The sequence below is a fragment of the Ursus arctos genome, unplaced genomic scaffold (assembly GCF_023065955.2).
Source record: "Ursus arctos isolate Adak ecotype North America unplaced genomic scaffold, UrsArc2.0 scaffold_2, whole genome shotgun sequence".
NCBI classification, from domain to species: Eukaryota; Metazoa; Chordata; class Mammalia; order Carnivora; family Ursidae; genus Ursus; species Ursus arctos.
Genome location: NW_026622874.1, coordinates 5846562 through 5864243, shown reverse-complemented (window position 1 = coordinate 5864243; position 17682 = coordinate 5846562). Strand labels below are relative to the sequence as shown.

At 40.1% G+C, this 17682-nt stretch overlaps 1 protein-coding gene across 14 annotated transcripts in view; it reads right to left on the bottom strand.

Moving 5' to 3' along the window:
• CDC42BPA (CDC42 binding protein kinase alpha) overlaps positions 1 to 17414 on the bottom strand; it is a 309574-nt gene extending 292160 nt beyond the window's left edge. For all 14 annotated transcript variants that reach the window (XM_057314949.1, XM_057314950.1, XM_044387983.3 and 11 more), the window contains exon 1: positions 16584 to 17414. In XM_057314949.1, coding sequence (XP_057170932.1) covers positions 16584 to 16761 — 178 coding nt within the window. In that variant the 5' untranslated portion in view covers positions 16762 to 17414. The remainder of the gene's footprint in view (positions 1 to 16583) is intronic.
• Positions 17415 to 17682: the final 268 nt, after the last annotated feature.

The window sequence follows — 17682 nt, the reverse complement described above, 5'->3', positions numbered from 1 at the left end:
ATTGACCTATAATGTTGTCTCCTCTTTTCTCTTGGTAGTTTTTGCTCTATTTTCTGAGAAACGTTTTCTGCTTTACTTTCCAATTCTGTGCTAAGGTTTTAATTTGAGCTATCACATTTTTAATGTCGAAATTTTTTCATTCTCTTCTTTTCCCTTTTATGACATCCTACTTCAGGATTCTCTCTAATCTCTGAGAATATGCACAGTTTTGTTTTTGAAGTTATGCTTTCCCTACAGAGTCTGTTTCACGTAACTTGCTTTTTTGCTTGTTTGTCTGTTTGCTTGTATGGAGCTATGCCTTGGGCAGTAGAGGGTTTCTCCCTGGATATCTGGCAATCTTTGGTTTCCTATTCATGTTTTTCTATTCATCCCATATATAGTATGAGAAAATGAAAAGAGGATATGAAGCTCTGAACCCCTGGGTGAAGCCCACTGAACAATGACCTTCAGTGTAGTGTGACTGCCTCAGCCCTCTACTGAAGGATCCCTGATGTCTGAGAAGACTTTTCTAATCTTTTTGGCTTTTTTTTTTTTTAAGTAGGTTCCACGCCCAGCATGGAGCCCAACGCAGAGCTTGAACTCACGACTCTGAGATCAAGACCTCAGGTGAAATTAAGAGTCGGACACTTAACCTACTGAGCCACCCAGGCACTCTTTCTAATCTGTCTTTGTGATAAAGGACTGTTGCCAGCATTCTGGGAGCCAAGTAAAAGTAAATAAGCATGTATTTAATCTCATTTTCAGTATGAAATGCCTACCCTAAACTATATCTAATATCACTCAACCCAGAGAACCTCTATCGTACTGAGAATAACCACTCAACTTTGGGGAGAAAAGTTTATTGTAGCCCAGCAGCACGGAGTAGGGAAGGGCCTGAGAGTCCCTATTGGTTGTAAAAGTTTCAATCACTCCTCATTTTAATCCCACCCACACCTCAACTTTCAGAGGTTCTTGAAGATATCAATTTCTAAGACTTTTGAGGATTTCTGCTGAGTAAACTGGGTAAATGCTCAGCTTTTACTCTTCCTGAGGATTCAATTTTCTCAGATCTGCTAAGTCAGTTATCGCTCATCTGCCCACTTTTCAGCTTCCGTCACTTCACTGCTACAGTACCTCTCCTGTTTTTCTCATCTCTGAAGGTTTCTGACTTTTTAAGAAATTCCTTCACTATAGTTTTAGGAGACTGTAGAAGAGAATGAAATTATATTTGTGTGTTCAACTCATAATCTCCAGACCATAAAGTTTTTAGTAGACACTGTGCAGATAAGATTAAACACAACCTTAACGTAAGAAAATTTTACCTTGAAAAGTTAAAAATCTGATTTTATCTTATTTCTTAAGATAAGCAGCACCCTCTTCTCCTTATCTTCACCCCATGAGATACTTGTTTACAGACTGTCAACTGCTAAGGGAGGGGATTATAAACCACTACTTATAAGAAATCACTTCTGAAATAAAACATAAATCAGTGAGAAAAGAAGTCCCTGACATACAAAAATATAATTTTTATGCAATGCTTTAAGATCAAATCTATTGCTTTCAGCCTTGTCTATAAGCAAGTATAATGGCATAATTCATTCAACCAACACTACCAAACGCCTACTATGTATCATGTATACTAGGATGGGGAGGGTGTTATAGAAGGTGAGTTTCCTAATCAACCAATGAGAGAAAAGTCATGGAACAGTCAAAGATGTACCTTAATCAGTAGAAGACACAACACTTCATCATAGCTGGAGCAAAATGTGAGTGTGGTACAAAAGGGCAACACGAGAGAATCGGGGGGTGGGGGGCGGTGATGGAACTACTTTGCATCTTGGCCGTGCTAGAGGTCTACATTTGTCAAAACTCACAGAATATACACCAAAAAGAGTAAATTTCACTATACATGAATTTTGCCAAGAATTTTGTAAATTTTTTAAAGGTGAGGGAAACCTGGGTGGCTCTGTCGGTTAAGAATCTGCCATCAGCTCAGGTCATGATCCCAGGGTCCTGGGATCAAGTCTCTTATCAGGCTCCTTGCTTGGTGGGGAGCCTGCTTCTCCCTCTGCCCCTCCACCTGCTCATGCACGCTCTCTCTCCCTCTCTGACGAAAAACAAAAAATCTTTAAGATAAAAATTTTTTTTAAAGATTTATTTATTTATTTAACACAGACAGAGACAGCCAGCGAGAGAGGGAACACAGCAGGTGAGTGGGAGAGGAAGAAGCAGGCCCACAGCGGAGGAGCCTGATGTGGGGCTCGATCCCGTAACGCTGGGATCACGCCCTGAGCCGAAGGCAGACGCTCAACCGCCGTGCCACCGAGGCGCCCCAAGTAAAGATAAAATTTTTAAAGGTAAGAATGGGAAATAAATACAAAGAAAATTATACACACGTACATGCACGCGCACACACGCCATTAGGTGGGGGAAGATCAAAATAGGCACGGGTGGGGACAGAAACCACGGTGGACCCGAGGACGGTGCTGAAGGCTAAACTACCTGAAAAGGATGTCCACATAAAAGGGCTGCATGGGATCACTTCTGGGATATTCTTGCCAAAGACGTATCATCAAGAGGAAACAAGCCCAAATTTAGGGTTTACTACAAATGCTGCAAAGTAACCGGCCAATAATCTTCAAAAGTCTCAGTCATGAAAGTTTAGGAAAATCTGAAGACCTAGTCCAGACTGAATGAATACTAAAAGGCATGACATCCAAATACAACATGTGATTCTCAACTTTTTCTATAAAAATAATATCAGCACAACAAAACTTAAATGTGGTCTAAAGATTAGATGATAGTAACACGTCAATGTCAATTTCTTGATTTTAATAGTTGCACCATGGTTATGCAAAAAAAAATACAGAAAATACACATGAATGTACTTAGGGAGGATAGGAAATCAATAGGCAATTTACTCTCAAATGATTCAGAGGGAAGAGCTGTACTGCGCCTGCAATTTTTCTGTAAGTTTGACATTGTTTCAAATTTGTGTTATTTAAGTGATGAAAAGATTAGGAAAACAGACAAAGACTGTATCATTAAAAATTCTGCATGCCATGCTAAGGAGTTTAAATGTCATTCCAAAAACTACTAGTAGTCATTGTAGGAGATTAAGCAGGATGTTGACATGATCAAAGGATCATGTTGTGTTTTTTAAAAATCCATCTATTAAACAAAAGCCCTGGGGCACCTCAGTGGCTCAGTCAGTTAAGCACCTGCCTTTGGCTCAGGTCATGATCCCGGGGTCCTGAGATCGAGCCCCACATCGGACTCCCTGCTCAGCGGGGGAGTCTGCTTCTCCCTCTCCCTCTGCTCCTCTCCTTCTGCTCCTCCCCCTGCTCGTGCTCTCTTGCTCACTCTCTCTCAAATAAATATTTTAAAAAATAATAAAATAAAAAATAAATAAAACCCCTGGGTCGGATTCACAATATTTTCAGGTTAGGGACACATGTAATAATGAGGTTACAGATTATTTAGCATTTGATGGAGAAACAAAGGCATGATTAATAACGTCAATAAGATCCAGGAATGGGATCCATTTAGATATGTTTAATACAGGCAAATCAACTAAGCCAGATACCCACAGAGGTTGAATAAAATCAGGATAACCCAGACTTAATTGAGATTACCACAGGAACACAGGCTAAAGAAACAAAAATGATCACACTTAATCATAACCTCATGCAATGTAACTCAGCAAGGACTCCTGGAGAAAACTGTTAACTTAGTGTGCATCAGTCAGAAATGGGGTGACACATTACAAAGGCATGCGGCAAAAAGGCAGAAATAGAAATCACACTAGACTTGCAAATATTGCTGCGGTTTTAACCATAAACTCCAGGAAAATCTTTATAAGCATGAAGCACGGAGCTTTATGACATCATACCCGTATGTCAGCTTGACTACATACCTGAGCTTTCAGTCTGTTTTTAAATGCTTCTTAGTTACAATTTTTGGTCAGGGCAAGGCCACACTTAGCTAGCATTACAATCTTAAAGTAGGGCTTTAGCCACTGCAAGCTTTTCCTAATCTTTTTAAACAAATATTTTTTAAATCTTAGGACAGATGTAAATGCTTGACTGTTGTTAATAAAGCAACTTGGGGCATTAGCCACTCCAGTAAACCAGATATTTAAGGATGGGATTCCGGCTAAGGCAGAACAACTGTGCAGAGTACCAAACCCTCATCAAGGCTGATTAGCTTTGTCCTATTTCCCAACAGCCACGACAATCGCTCGAATTCTGGACCAATGCAACGGTTAGAGAGGTAGCTGGACTAAAAACTGATCAAGCTCTACTGAAAACAGAACTGACTAGGTTAAGCAGGAGCATCTTCGCAAACCAGGAGCTGCACACATAAACTCAAAGGCATGTATCGAGTCTTACTGTCCTTTGTAAACACACATCCATCCACCCAGCGCAGGACTCCTCACTCACCTAATAGACTACAGCTTCTAGGTGCTGCAAAGGGCAGTGCTAAAAAATGTTAGGCACAGAAAGGATAAAGGCAAGTCTTTCAATCCTCCACCTTTGGAGTCTGATGTAAATTGCAATGATAAGCAAAACACTACGTGATAGATTTCAGTAACAACCTTCAGTCACATGACCAGTTCAAAGGCTCTGATGTGGCCCACGGAGTCTTAGCGTACACAGGCATTTCCCAGTCTGTCAACGTGCCTTACAAAAAGGGTTCAAAAGACAAACGAGTGAGCCAAATTCTAGGTAAAACAAGGTTAAAGAGGTTTCTGTACAGCATAACTTTTAAAAAACCTTTACTCTGACCAAGAGATTTGTAATACCAAAGATGCAATACAACTATTTCACAATCTTATATATTCACTGAGCTCTTAATCTTCAGAATACTCATTTATAGCCCTTGAAATGTAGTTGAGAAAACACTAGTGGACACTGTTCATTTTCTTCCTAGTTACTGCTAGACCGCACCATGGCCTTAGAGGTGCTGCATAACCGTTAGTCCACACAAAGTCCTAAGTGAACAACTCATCAATGACCTTTCATGACTATTTTCATCTTCTGAGTCGACGTCTAAAACTCTACCACTCACTTGCAGATTGGAGCTCTATAAATATAAAAACAAAACATAACTAGGCATTTAATAATATTTGCTGTTGGTGATGCAAAGAACGGGTACTGGCTTGATACTTGCCGAAAAACAGTTAATAACAAGATGTTCAATGCAAAATATCTTGTTCTAAAAGAGGGAATAAAATGCTGTTTGCATAGTCACATAAGGAAAGACATCTCCAATACCAAAGTAATTTAAATAAAATATTATGAGTTAAGAGATTACTTTTTTTTTAAAGATTTATTTATTTGACAGAGCAAGACAGCCAGCGAGAGAGGGAACACAAGCAGGGGGAGTGGGAGAGGAAGAAGCAGGCTCCCAGCAGAGGAGCATGATGTGGGGCTCGATCCCAGAACGCTGGGATCATGCCCTGAGCCGATGGCAGACAGATGCTTTAACGACTGTGCCACCCAGGTGCCCCAAGAGATGACTATTTCTTACTGATGAAATACATCCTAGTATCAACACAGCTATACATTCCAATTAAACTTTACCAAAAAAAAAAAAAAAATAGTATTTTAGTTCTTCCCTTATCATAATGGTAGACAAAAACTTAGAACACCAGAAAAAAGGGGTGCCTGGGTGGTTTAGTCAGTTAAGCGTCTGTCTTTGGCTCAGGTCCTGATCTCAGGGTCCTGGGATCGAGTTCCGCGTCAGTCTCCCTGCTCAGCAGCAAGTCTGCTTCTCCCTCTCCAAATGCCTCTCCCCCCGTCCCCCCACCATGCTCTCTCTCTCTTTCAAATGAATAAATAAAACCTAAAAAAAAGAAAAAGAAAATATCAATCACCAGAAAAGCAGAAAAGGAATAGACCTAAACCAACTTTCAACCTTTTGCAAAATAAGCTATTACTGCTATGCCCATTTTTTCACAGATAAGAGACTTAGAGAGAGGTTCAGTAACTTGCTTAAATCATCCAGCCAGTAATCAAAGGAGTCAGTCTGAATCCAAAGCCCCTGCTCTTTACCAGTACATTCGTTTAGAAAGGAATATTTCAGGTTGAGGTATTCCACTTGTAGATCTTCACCATGGAAACTCTAAGTAAGTTTAATTAAGCTTTATCACTATGAATAGAGCAAACAGAATAGGTGGGGGTTTTTTCACTGATTAAACCTACAGTGATGTTTAAGCAATTTGAAATAAAACCGAAAGTTAAATGACTGCACATGACTGAACTAATTCACATGTATTCTTAAAAGACTGTTTTCATCCGCACAAGTAGTACTTTCAAGCATAATTAGATTGGGGGAGAGAAGAACAGTGCTGATGGGGAAAAGGGAAAAATAAATGTGTATCAGAGAGGAGAAGAAAAGCTAATTAATTTGTCCCCCTATAAGCGATCTGTCTTTAAATAATCAAATTGAATTATCCTCTAGTCTTATTATCTGCCACCCTGATACCCAGGAGAAGTTTATGGTAATCACAGAGTTGCTCACGTAGGGCTGAAGCAGCACCAGTTACAGTTGTCCCCCCTTATTCACGACGTATATGCTCCAGTGGACGCTGTGCATAGTACAGAACCCTACATGTAACTACATTTTTTCCTATACCTATGAAAAGGCTTAATTTACAAATGAGGCATAGTAAGCGATTAACAATAATATAACCATTATAAAAATATGCTGTAATAAAAGTTATATGAGTGTGAATGTGGTCTCTCAAAATATCTCATTGCACTGCACTCGGCCTTCTTGTGACCACGTGAGATAAGATGCCTATGAGATGAGGTGATGTGAGGTGAATGTCATAGGCACCGTGACATAGTGTTAGGCTACTACTGACCATCTGATGATATGTTACTTTATTGTGCTTCGCAGATATTGTCTTTTTTTTTTTTAATTGAAGGTATACAGCAACATTATGTCAAGCAAGTCTATCAGCACCACTCTTCCAAAACCATTTGCTTTGTGTCTCTGTGTCACATTTTGGTAATTCTTGCAATATTTCAAACTTTTCATTATTACTATATTTGTCGTGGTGATCCAGTGAAGGGTAATCTGTGATGTTAGCTTCGTCACTGGTTAGGGGCACCGCGAACCACGCCTGGAGAAGATGGAGAACTTAACTGATCAATGCTGTGTGTGTTCTGCCTGCTCCACCGTCGGGCCACTGCCCAGTCTCTGTCCCTTTCCCCAGGCCTCCCTATTCCCTGAGATGCGACAATACTGAAATTAGGCCAGTGAATAACCCTACAATGGCCTCTCTAAGTATTCCAGTGAAAGGAAAAGCTGACTGTCTCTCACTTTAAATCATAACTAGAAATGATTAAGCTGGGTGAGGAAGTAATGTTGAAAGCCAAGATAAGCCAAAAGCCAGGCCTCCTGTACCAAACAGCCAACTTATGAACACAAAGAAAAGGTTCTAGAAGGAAATGACAGGTGTTACTCCAGTGAACGCATGAATGATAAGAAAGCAGAACAGTCTTACTGCTCACGTGGAGAACATTTCTGTGGTCTGGATAGAAGACCAAACAGCGACCACATTCCCCTAAGCCAAAGCCTCACCCAGAGCAAGGCCCGGACTCTCTCCAACTCTGGGAAGGCTCAGAGAGGCGAGGGAGCTGCAGAAGAAAAGTTTGAAGCTGGCAGAGGCTGGTTCACGAGGCTTCAGGAAAGAAGTCGTCTCTATACAAGTGCAAGGTGAAGCAGCACGTGCTGACGGAGAAGCTGCTTCAAGTTCTCCAGAACCTCCAGCTGAGAGAATTCACGAAGGAGGCCACACTCCACATCAGATTTCAGTGTAGACGGAACAGCCTATGCTGGAAGAAAATGCCATCTAGAACTTCCACAGCCAGAGAGGAGACAATGCCTGGCTTCAAAGCTTCAAACGACAGGCTGACACTCTTGTTAGGGGCTCGTGCAGCTGGTAACTTTAAGGTGAAGCCAGTTCCAGAAATCCTAGGGCCCTTAAGAATGATGCTAAATCTACTCGGCTTGTGCTCCAGGAATGCAACAAGGCCTGGACATGGCAGCACATCTGTTTACAACATGGTTTACTGAAGATCCTAGGCCCACTGTTGAGACCTACTGCGCAGAAGAAAGATTCCTTTCAAAACATCACTGCTCACTGACAACGCAGCTGGTCACCCAAGAGCTCTGAGGGAGATGAACGAGATTCGTGTTGTTGTCATGACCGCTAACACAACATCCATTCTAAGCCCACGGATCATGAATTTCCACTTTCAAGTCTTATTATTGAAAAAATACATTTTGTAAGACTACAGCTGCCACAGATGTTGATTTCTCTGATGGATCTGGGCAAAGTAAATTGAAAGCCTTTTGGAAAGGATTCACCATCCTAGCTACCATTAAGAACATCTGTGATCCATGGGAAGAAATCAAAATATCGGGGCTCCTGGGTGGCTCAGTCGTTAAGCATCTGCCTTCAGCTCAGGGCGTGATCCCAGCGTTCTGGGATCGAGCCCCACATCAGGCTCCCCCGCTGCGAGCCTGCTTCTTCCTCTCCCACTCCCCCTGCTTGTGTTCCCTCTCTCGCTGGCTATCTCTCTCTGTGTCAAATAAATAAATAAAATCTTTTTTAAAAAAATCAAAATATCGACATTAACAGGAGTTTGGAAGAAGTTGGGTGACTTTGAGGGGCTCAAGACGTCAGGGGAGAAGTCGCTGCAGATGGGGAGGCAAGCGCAGGAGAACTAGAATCAGGAGAGGAGTCTGAAGATGGGACTGATGGGCTGCAATCTTATGATGAAACCTGAACGGACGAAGAATCACTTCTCATGGATGAGCAAAGAAAATGGTTTCTTGAGATGGAATGTACTCCTGGTGAACATGCTGTGAAGATCGTTGAAATGACAAGGAAGGATTTAGAATACCCCATCAACTGAGTTGATAAGGCAGCAGCAGGGTTTGAGATGACTGACTCCAATTCTGGCTCCCATGGGTCCAATGCTATCAAACAGCATCGCCTGCTACAGAGAAATCCTCCATGAAAGGAAGAGTCCATCGATGAGGCAAACTCATTGTTATCTTAAGAAATTGCCACAGCTGCCCCAACCTTTGAGCGCCCACCACCCTGACCAGTCAGCAGCCACCAACATGGAGGCAAGACCCTCCAGCACCAAAAAGATTGCAACTTGCTGAAAACTCAGATGATGTCTACCACTTTTAAACAATAAAGCATTTTTTAATTAAGGTATGTCCTTTTTTTATTTTTAGACATAATGGTATCGCACACTTAGTAAACCACAGTACAGTGTGAACATAACCTTTATATGCACTAGGAAACCAAAAAAATCATTTGGATCAGTTTATTATGATATTCGCTTTATTGCAGCGGTCTGGAACCAAACCCTCAGTATCTCCAAGGTATACCTGTATGTATGTTTTTCTCTTTAATAAAAGGATTGTATTTTCTGGTTTCTTTTCACCACATATAGATAGGTGCTGGCACTTGAAACCCAAAGCTTCACACATATCATGTTATAAGTAATACAGAAATTCCACACTAGTCCAAAAGTCTGAAACCAACAGCTTAGTTAAAACATTGTAACCTTGGATAAAACAATACTTAATACTATAATGAATTCTAAAATTGCCCGAGTCCTTGATCTTTTCCTCTTAAATATCACAAAGTAATGAATAAAACTATTTCATATAAATACTTTGGCAACATGTTAACAATTATAGTAACTAAAGCTACAAAAGATAAAGTGAGAATTCCTGTATTTATTGTGAATACCTATACTTGAAAAGCAAGTTTAATTAGAGCAAGAAAAGGTCATATATAGTCTTCTCAGTAATTTCAAGGACTGTAGGGGCTGATAGCACTGGCTCGTTATTTTATATCTAGTATCACTCTATAAGGTGTTTTCCCCAGATGTAATTGTTAATCACCATCACTCTTACACTAGACCACCATGATCAAGTTTATCTCTCAGTTCACATGACTATCACACAATAGACAATTAAAAGTCCAAAACCACTAAAGAAAAGACAACGTACTCAGACTTGGATTCTCTCAAACCACACAGTGTCCCAAAGTTTCCCAACACTGCTTGCCATACATTTTCCAGATATTCTTTAAAAAGATGGTTCTATAATCATACCAACTGTATAAATTCTAGGATAACTGGCAGTATTTCTGTTGTTTAATTTTGTTTAAAATAGTTTCCCCAAATTTATTTAGCCACATAAACATCTCCCTCCCCTCCCTTGCCACAAAGCACCTATTAATATGCCCTGGATTTCCAGAACACATTTTGAAACTAGGGATGCGGCTAGAGTGAAAACGCCCTAATTCCAAAATAGAAGCGAACAGTTCACAGGAGGAAAAAATTAAGGGGAAAACAGCAAGATGGGAGAGTGCGGAGCCAGGTCTTCAAGACTTCTGTTACCTCAAGAGCTGAAGTGCTGCTTTCCTATAGGAGCAGATAAAGAAGCACTGGGGGTTAGCCAATATAGGGCTAGCCATTCCCCATGTACTAACTGGAAAAAGGAAGTGGACACTAGAAAGAAAGTACAGAGCAACTAGCCGGGAAGAGCGACCCTGGTGCTCTGATGGGCATGAGTGGGGAAGAGAAAGAAATCCCCTTGATCTACAAAGGAGTTTTGTATGCAGTGATAACAAAAAATAGCCATTTCTATATCTGGGATGACTTATACTTACAGTGTGGGTCATTCAAAAACAAAAATCATTATGTAAAGAATTTCTTGACTCATTAACACACAGCGAAAGCAGCCAAGCAATTCTTGGCCCCATAGCTTCCGAACACTTGAAGTCACTCCCACTGGTAGTTTCATAAGTAACAAGGGTTCAGAAAATCCATGGAACTAGCAAATCCTACTCACTTGCATCTACTCTAGAGTTCATCTGGAGGAATGGGAAGATAACCAAAAAACTAATACCAATGCCTACAGGTCATATGATCCTCCCTCATGTTCAACAAACTTCCAACTCTGACAATCAATGAGCCAACACCCAAGAGCCCAAAGTCAGAAAAGGAAAAATGTCAAAGAAAAGGAAATGAACTATCAAAGACTATAGACAATACAAAGGAGTGAAGTCAATTTCTCTGTTCACTAAGTTCTTGTAAATTAAACATACCCATTCACAGCGCAGACTTAAGTAGCAACCCAGGGAAACACTACATTCATGCTCATTTTTATCATTCATCCTTTCTCCCATTCTCCATCCCTCCTTCCAAGTTTCTTGCCCCACCCTAAACTCCTCTTCTTTAAATTCTTCAGTCTTTCCCCAATTTTATCATGTGCGCTTTTTGGGGGGGGGGAGAGGAACTAGGTCTACAATCATCTTGCTGTCAAACAACATATTTTAGCTTCATCTACACTCGAGTTTCAAACTTTTTGGATCCCAATCTACATAGAAATATAGGAAGACACAAGAGTTTTGCATGAAAATACTTATTCTTTCTAAACATGATGTCCTTAATATTTTCTATTCTGGTCTATTTAATTTTTTAAATGCTGGTTGGACTTAGTAAATTGATTTTAAAATCTATGAAAACCAATAGGATAAAACACAATGAGCTACATATACAACATACCGGCCATAAGTGTGCCAAAGGAGAAAAGATTTCAAAGCAAATTTCTGACTGCCACTGAGGAGTAGTGTAAAAATATTAATTTGAACCAAGTTCTGTTCCTTTACCTTAAAATAGCCTGGGCTTATTCTGTAATATTAAGTCCCAGGAATTATGAAATATTTCATTAAATTGCCAACATTATGCTATTTGTTTTTACACTGCTATACGAAGGTATGCCCTACGTATCCATATGAAAAATAAGTTCCTAAAATTCTTAAACTGTTAATCCTAACATCCGCACTCTCACTCACAGAGCCATATATTCTTAAAAGAGAGAGACACACACAATACCATATGATTTCACTCATATATGGAATTTAAGAAACAAAACAAAGGCAAACAGAAACAAATCAAAAAAACAGTCTTAAACACAGAACTGGTGGTTAGTTGCCAGAGGGGAGATGGAGGAGGGGGGGATGGGTCAAACAGATAAAAGGGATTAAGAGTACTTTTATCTTGATGAGCCCTGAGTAATGTACAGAATTGCTGAATCACTGTACTGCACACCTGAAAATAATATAATAACTGTATGTTAACTATACTTTATTAAAAACAGAGAAATAGGGGCACCTGGGTGGCTCAGTCAGTTAAGTGTCTGCCTTCAGCTCAGGTCATGATCTCTGGGTCCTGGGATTGAGTGTCACATCGGGCTCCCTGCTCAGCAGTGAGTCTGCTTCTGTCTCTCTCTCCCTCTCCCTCTGCCCCTCCCCACTGCTCATTCTCTCTTTCTCTCAAATAAAATCTTAAAAAATAAAATAATTTCCTTTAAAAACAAAACAAAACAAAACCAGAGAGAAACAAAAGAAAAATGGAAAAGTAACAGCTCCTACTTACTGAACATGCTCCTACCATGTACCAGCATTGTGTTAGGTCAAGAAATTCTACTTCCTCACTATCGTTCTTAGAAAAGACCAGAATATTAGATGACTAGTACAAAGGAAACAAGTGCCCAATCTGTATTTCTGATGACATTTATGACAACCCTGAGGACTTAAATAAAAATAAACTTAATCATCTGTATGAAACGAACACTTTGATAGTTTGGCATGACAAATTCTACTAACATAAACCTAGTAAGGAGCAACAGCAGAAGTGAAGAACCAAGTGTCCTAGAAAAGATTCAGATCCTTCTAATCAAGCCATCATCACCTCACTTAATTGAACCACCCCTGAAAAAATGTAAATAAGCTTTAAAACTACCCCAATGAAAGGAAAAGTTTAAATCACAGGACCCACTGACGTGCTCTAGTAACAAGTTTATTATCATTTAGATGTGTGTGCATACACTAAATAACCTATAAAATTATTAAAGATAATTTTAAATGAAATATTACAAAGTACAAAATTCAGAAACCATCAAAAAAGTTATCCACATACAGATAGCCTTGCATGCTTCATTTGTATTGAGTAACATTATTTTACACCTACTCTTTAAGTTGGTAAAGAATTCCCTAAAATTCCAATTTCCCATTTCGAAGTAGAAGGTAGCCAATTCAATGAATAATGCAGTCATTTAGTCACTGCTAGCAAATTAGTTTATAATATAAACGTTATTTTTACTCCCACAACTCTACCGTAACTTATGCTAGAGTTATACTACTGACATCAAAATTATTATTTTATAAACAAACATACAAACCATTATTTCACCAGTTAAAAAACAAGGACACAAAAGTCTTTCAAACCTTACTGGGTATAACTGGAAAATATATATTATTAATTTAAGTGGTCTATGGCCTTAAGGCACTCTTATCCCCTTGCTCTACTGCTCACTGCCTTAATTCCTTCTTCTTCTCTAAAACTCCACTTATTTCCTCCCTCAAGCCATCAGCTCTAGCAAGGAATGCTGCCCTTCCCCCCCCAAAAAAATATATCTGAGTGAGATATCATTCTTGTCATGATACTGTAACAAACAAAACATTAACTGTACCAATATAAAAGTGAAATGGACCATAACTAGGAATAAAGTGAAACTGATGGAAACGAGGCAAGGCAGACAGAACCTTGGCTGACTCCATTTTTTAAAGTAGCCTATCATCAGCATAAAAATAAAGCATAACTAGATGACACGTTCATTAATGTAAACAGCCAAACGCAAATATACAGCACATAATACAGAGTATTTAACTACTACTGCTCTACTGTTGCGAACACTGGGTCTTTTAAAACTCAAACTAAAAATTGCATCATTTAACGCAAATCATAATTATCATATTTAAGCCCAACAAACAATCCCTATAAATTTCCAACACCAACCAAAAAAGTAATGTTTAAGAAATTAAACTGAGGTCATTTCATTATCTGGAAACTTCATCTGTTCTTTATATAATGTTAGATGATAAGAATAACATAGGACATGTCCCCAAAATGTAGTGATCAATTCAGACAAACAAGGCTGATCTATTCCAATACTTAAATGCAGAGAACAGACTGACATTCTTAACCTAAATTCTCAAATAACTTAAAAATAATAAATGCTACTACTCAAGATACAACTTTTGACAGCTTTTCCAGTCTTAATTTTTTCTTAGTCCTTACCCAAACTTCTGCGGTTGATAACTCCCACTTTTAAGACCTCACACTTAAAAATGCCTGACTAGACACTGCCTAGCCCCACAGCGTACAAACTCCTTAAAAATTCTACTCTTTTTCTCTACTACTGAGAAAAATACGAGTTGACTTGAGACTGTACATTTTTGTTATGTTATGTCAGACTTCTAAGAAGACAAAATATGAAGGATACCACTAAAACTTAACTTACTGTCAACTGTGCAAAGTCCCTGGTTTGAAATTACTCAAAATATGTTAAGAAAAATAGGGGCGCCTGGGTGGCACAGCGGTTAAGCATCTGCCTTCGGCTCAGGGCATGATCCCAGCGTTCTGGGTTCGAGCCCCACATCAGGTTCTTCTGCTATGAGCCTGCTTCTTCCTCTCCCACTCCCCCTGCTTGTGTTCCCTCTCTAGCTGGCTGTCCTATCTCTGTTAAATAAATAAATAAAATCTTTAAAAAAAAAAATTCCCTCAGAGCTTTAAGAAAAATAAAGTATATTTGGCCAAATACTTATCTGACTTTTGGCTGTTTGCCTTAAACTAAATATGCATAAGCAAGGCTTTTTAATAGAGATATAAGAAACAAAATCCAAGAAAATATCTTTGGTGAAAAATATTCATAAATTAATCTGGCAAAACAGCAAAATACCCTCTCACATAAAACTACTATGTAAACTCTTAATAACCAAAAGGCAATTGAGAATATGATTTTCTCTTTGATCATAATTTTAAAATCACATGTATTACTGGTACATACATAGAGTTCTCCCATCATGTTGTAGATGAGAAAGAACAGGTACTAAATGACAATCATGATCACAGACAAGAGTGTCACTATGGAACCACAGTTCAAGAACTGAAACTCTAGAAGTACCTAAACCTTTTCTTTAAATTTTCAAAAGAAACACACACACACACAAAAAAAAACCAACCCTCTGAATTTAGGAAACATGGAATGTAAAGCAACATATGTTTTATAAAATATTTTACTCTACACATAAAAATAAAAGACATACGAAGCCAGTACCAAAGTCAATCAAAATTGTCTCACTCTTAAGAGAGAAGATGGTTTAGAATTTTTACATCCCTAGTATGAGCCTGGTAGTCTGTTTGTAAAAATCATCCCATTCACATTTATAAATACACACACACACACACACACATTTTTAAAACACCTCATGACATCAAGTTGCTAAAAAACTGATACTGGCAAGTTGGATAAAGTTATCATATAGGCCATCTTGAATAAGTTATTTACCTAACAAACTAATTTTTAGTAAATTTCAAAGCAAAAAAATAAATGAACGAAATAATCACCACTTGACTTTTAACTTCAAGACAATAAAGCTTTACTTGGGAACAAAGACATTTTAGGACACTTTCCAACAAACTAAAATTATTAATTTTCCAAAGGTACAAAACACTTCTTTAGCTAATACCCCTCAAGAGCTAATGTACCAACACAGGTGTGGGTGGTGATGTGTGTTTTCCCAACAGAGAGCCGCTGGATGTTGGAACGTGCTCTCCTATAAAGGGGAAGCAGAACTTAAGCCAAGCCTCCAAGCTTGAAGGTCACATGGAGCGTCCGCGCTCATCTCTGATCTATCACACTACAGCCGGTCTTCTAAATCACATCTCTATTTAGGGAAACGGAGACAAAAATCTAACCGGTTTAGATCTGCATTAAATTTATAGTCCGTCTAACCCTCAAGTGGGAGCTGTTCCCAAACATTCTCCACCAACTACTATCACAAAATTTTTTAACTATTATGTCATGCTATCTTACAAACATGACAATTTTTGGAAAGTCCATGTTTAGTAGCTTCCTTTGCTTGGACCATATGGAGATGAAATAAAACCCCAGCGATTACCACCTTCCAGTTCCTGTTGACCTAAGACATGTCACTATCTCCTCCCATTTCAAGAGTGATTTCCAAAGCCTGGGAAGGAATGTTTCCACCAATAAATACCTTTCAACTGAATGTGCGTTATTCCGCCATGCGTTAGGCAACTGTGAGCAATAAGCCATTTTGCTCATCACACAATTATTCAAAATCTCTTACTGTTGACCTCAAAACATAAGTTCTTCCTCCTAAATTCCACATTAAGTCAAGGCAATAATTGAGTAGCACGGTTTTACCCTTGGGAAAATATCTACCAAAAACTTAACAACAAAAATGTTGAATAACTGGTATCTATTCCTTCACTGTACATACATTTAAATGGACGTACCATATCCATTATGTATTTAAGTCTATGTTATAAATATATGTTACACGGACCATCTATCTGCCTATCTATATACTGATGACAGAGTCCACAGCTTACTCATAACTAACTCCCCTGCAACAATTAAATCCCAATGCCCACCTAAAGAGAGCTTACTGAAAAACACAGACTCACCCCATTCCAGGTATTCAAGAATGTTCTTCTCTCTTCGCAGCGGAGAATTATTGCATTCATCATAAAGACAGATGAGTATATCCAGCAGCGTCTCCACACTGAAACATTGCCCATTGGTCTGAGCGGGCCCGTCCAAAATGAACTGCTCCAACTGCCTCAAACGCACTTCCCCAGACATGTTTCCTTCAGGGTCCGCCGCCGCTTCCTTCAATGAGTATTTCGGTTTGCACTACGAGTATCTGATCCTAAATTTTGAAAGGTGCGGTTTTAAAAATAAACCCCTCGTCCTGCACACAACTGTCATGCACGGCCGGTGCTGAATGACACCCCGACACGCCAGGAAGCCCCCTTCACCGAAGCGTCTTCGATCCCGCACAGATGCATGTATTGGGAGGAAAAGTTACCATAAAATAGATCTTTAATACATCTTAAAAAGAATAATACAATTAAGTCGTATATTTAAATAAAATAATAATTAAAAGTACAGCGAACCAAAGTCAGAACTTCTTTAAAAAAAAAAAAAAAAAGAACAAGAAGAAAACAACAAAATACAACTCTTCTCCTTCATTCAAAATTCAACTCGTGCAACACAATCCCGCAACGAATCCAGCTGCATCATTAATGAATCGGGTCCGATCCGCATCAGCAATTCACTTCCCGGGAAGGAGGAAGACGGAAAAGGGAGGAAAGCCCCAGAAGGTACATGGGGGAGGGAAAAGCACGGCGCTGCTGCAAAGGCTGCCGCCCGCCGCTGGGAGAGCGCCCCGGCGGCGGCGGCGCGGCGGCGGCGGGGAGGGGGCGAGGTCCCCGAGGCAGCCCCTCGGCTCGCCGCCCGCCCGGTCCCGCCCGGAGGACGCTCTTCCTTTCTCCTCCCGGTGTCCTCCTCCTCACGGCTCCGCGGCGAGTCGTCTCTCTCGAGGATTCCAGACGAAACTCCTCATCGCCCTCGCAGCGTCTGCCGGGGCCTGACGCGCCGCACGGCCGGGCCGGGAGCGCGGGCTGCGGCGGCGCTCGCCCCGGCTCCGGGGGGCTGCGGCTACTCGGCCGCCCGCGCCCGCCCCATGGTGGGGGTCGCCGGCCGGGGGTCTGCGCCGCGCCG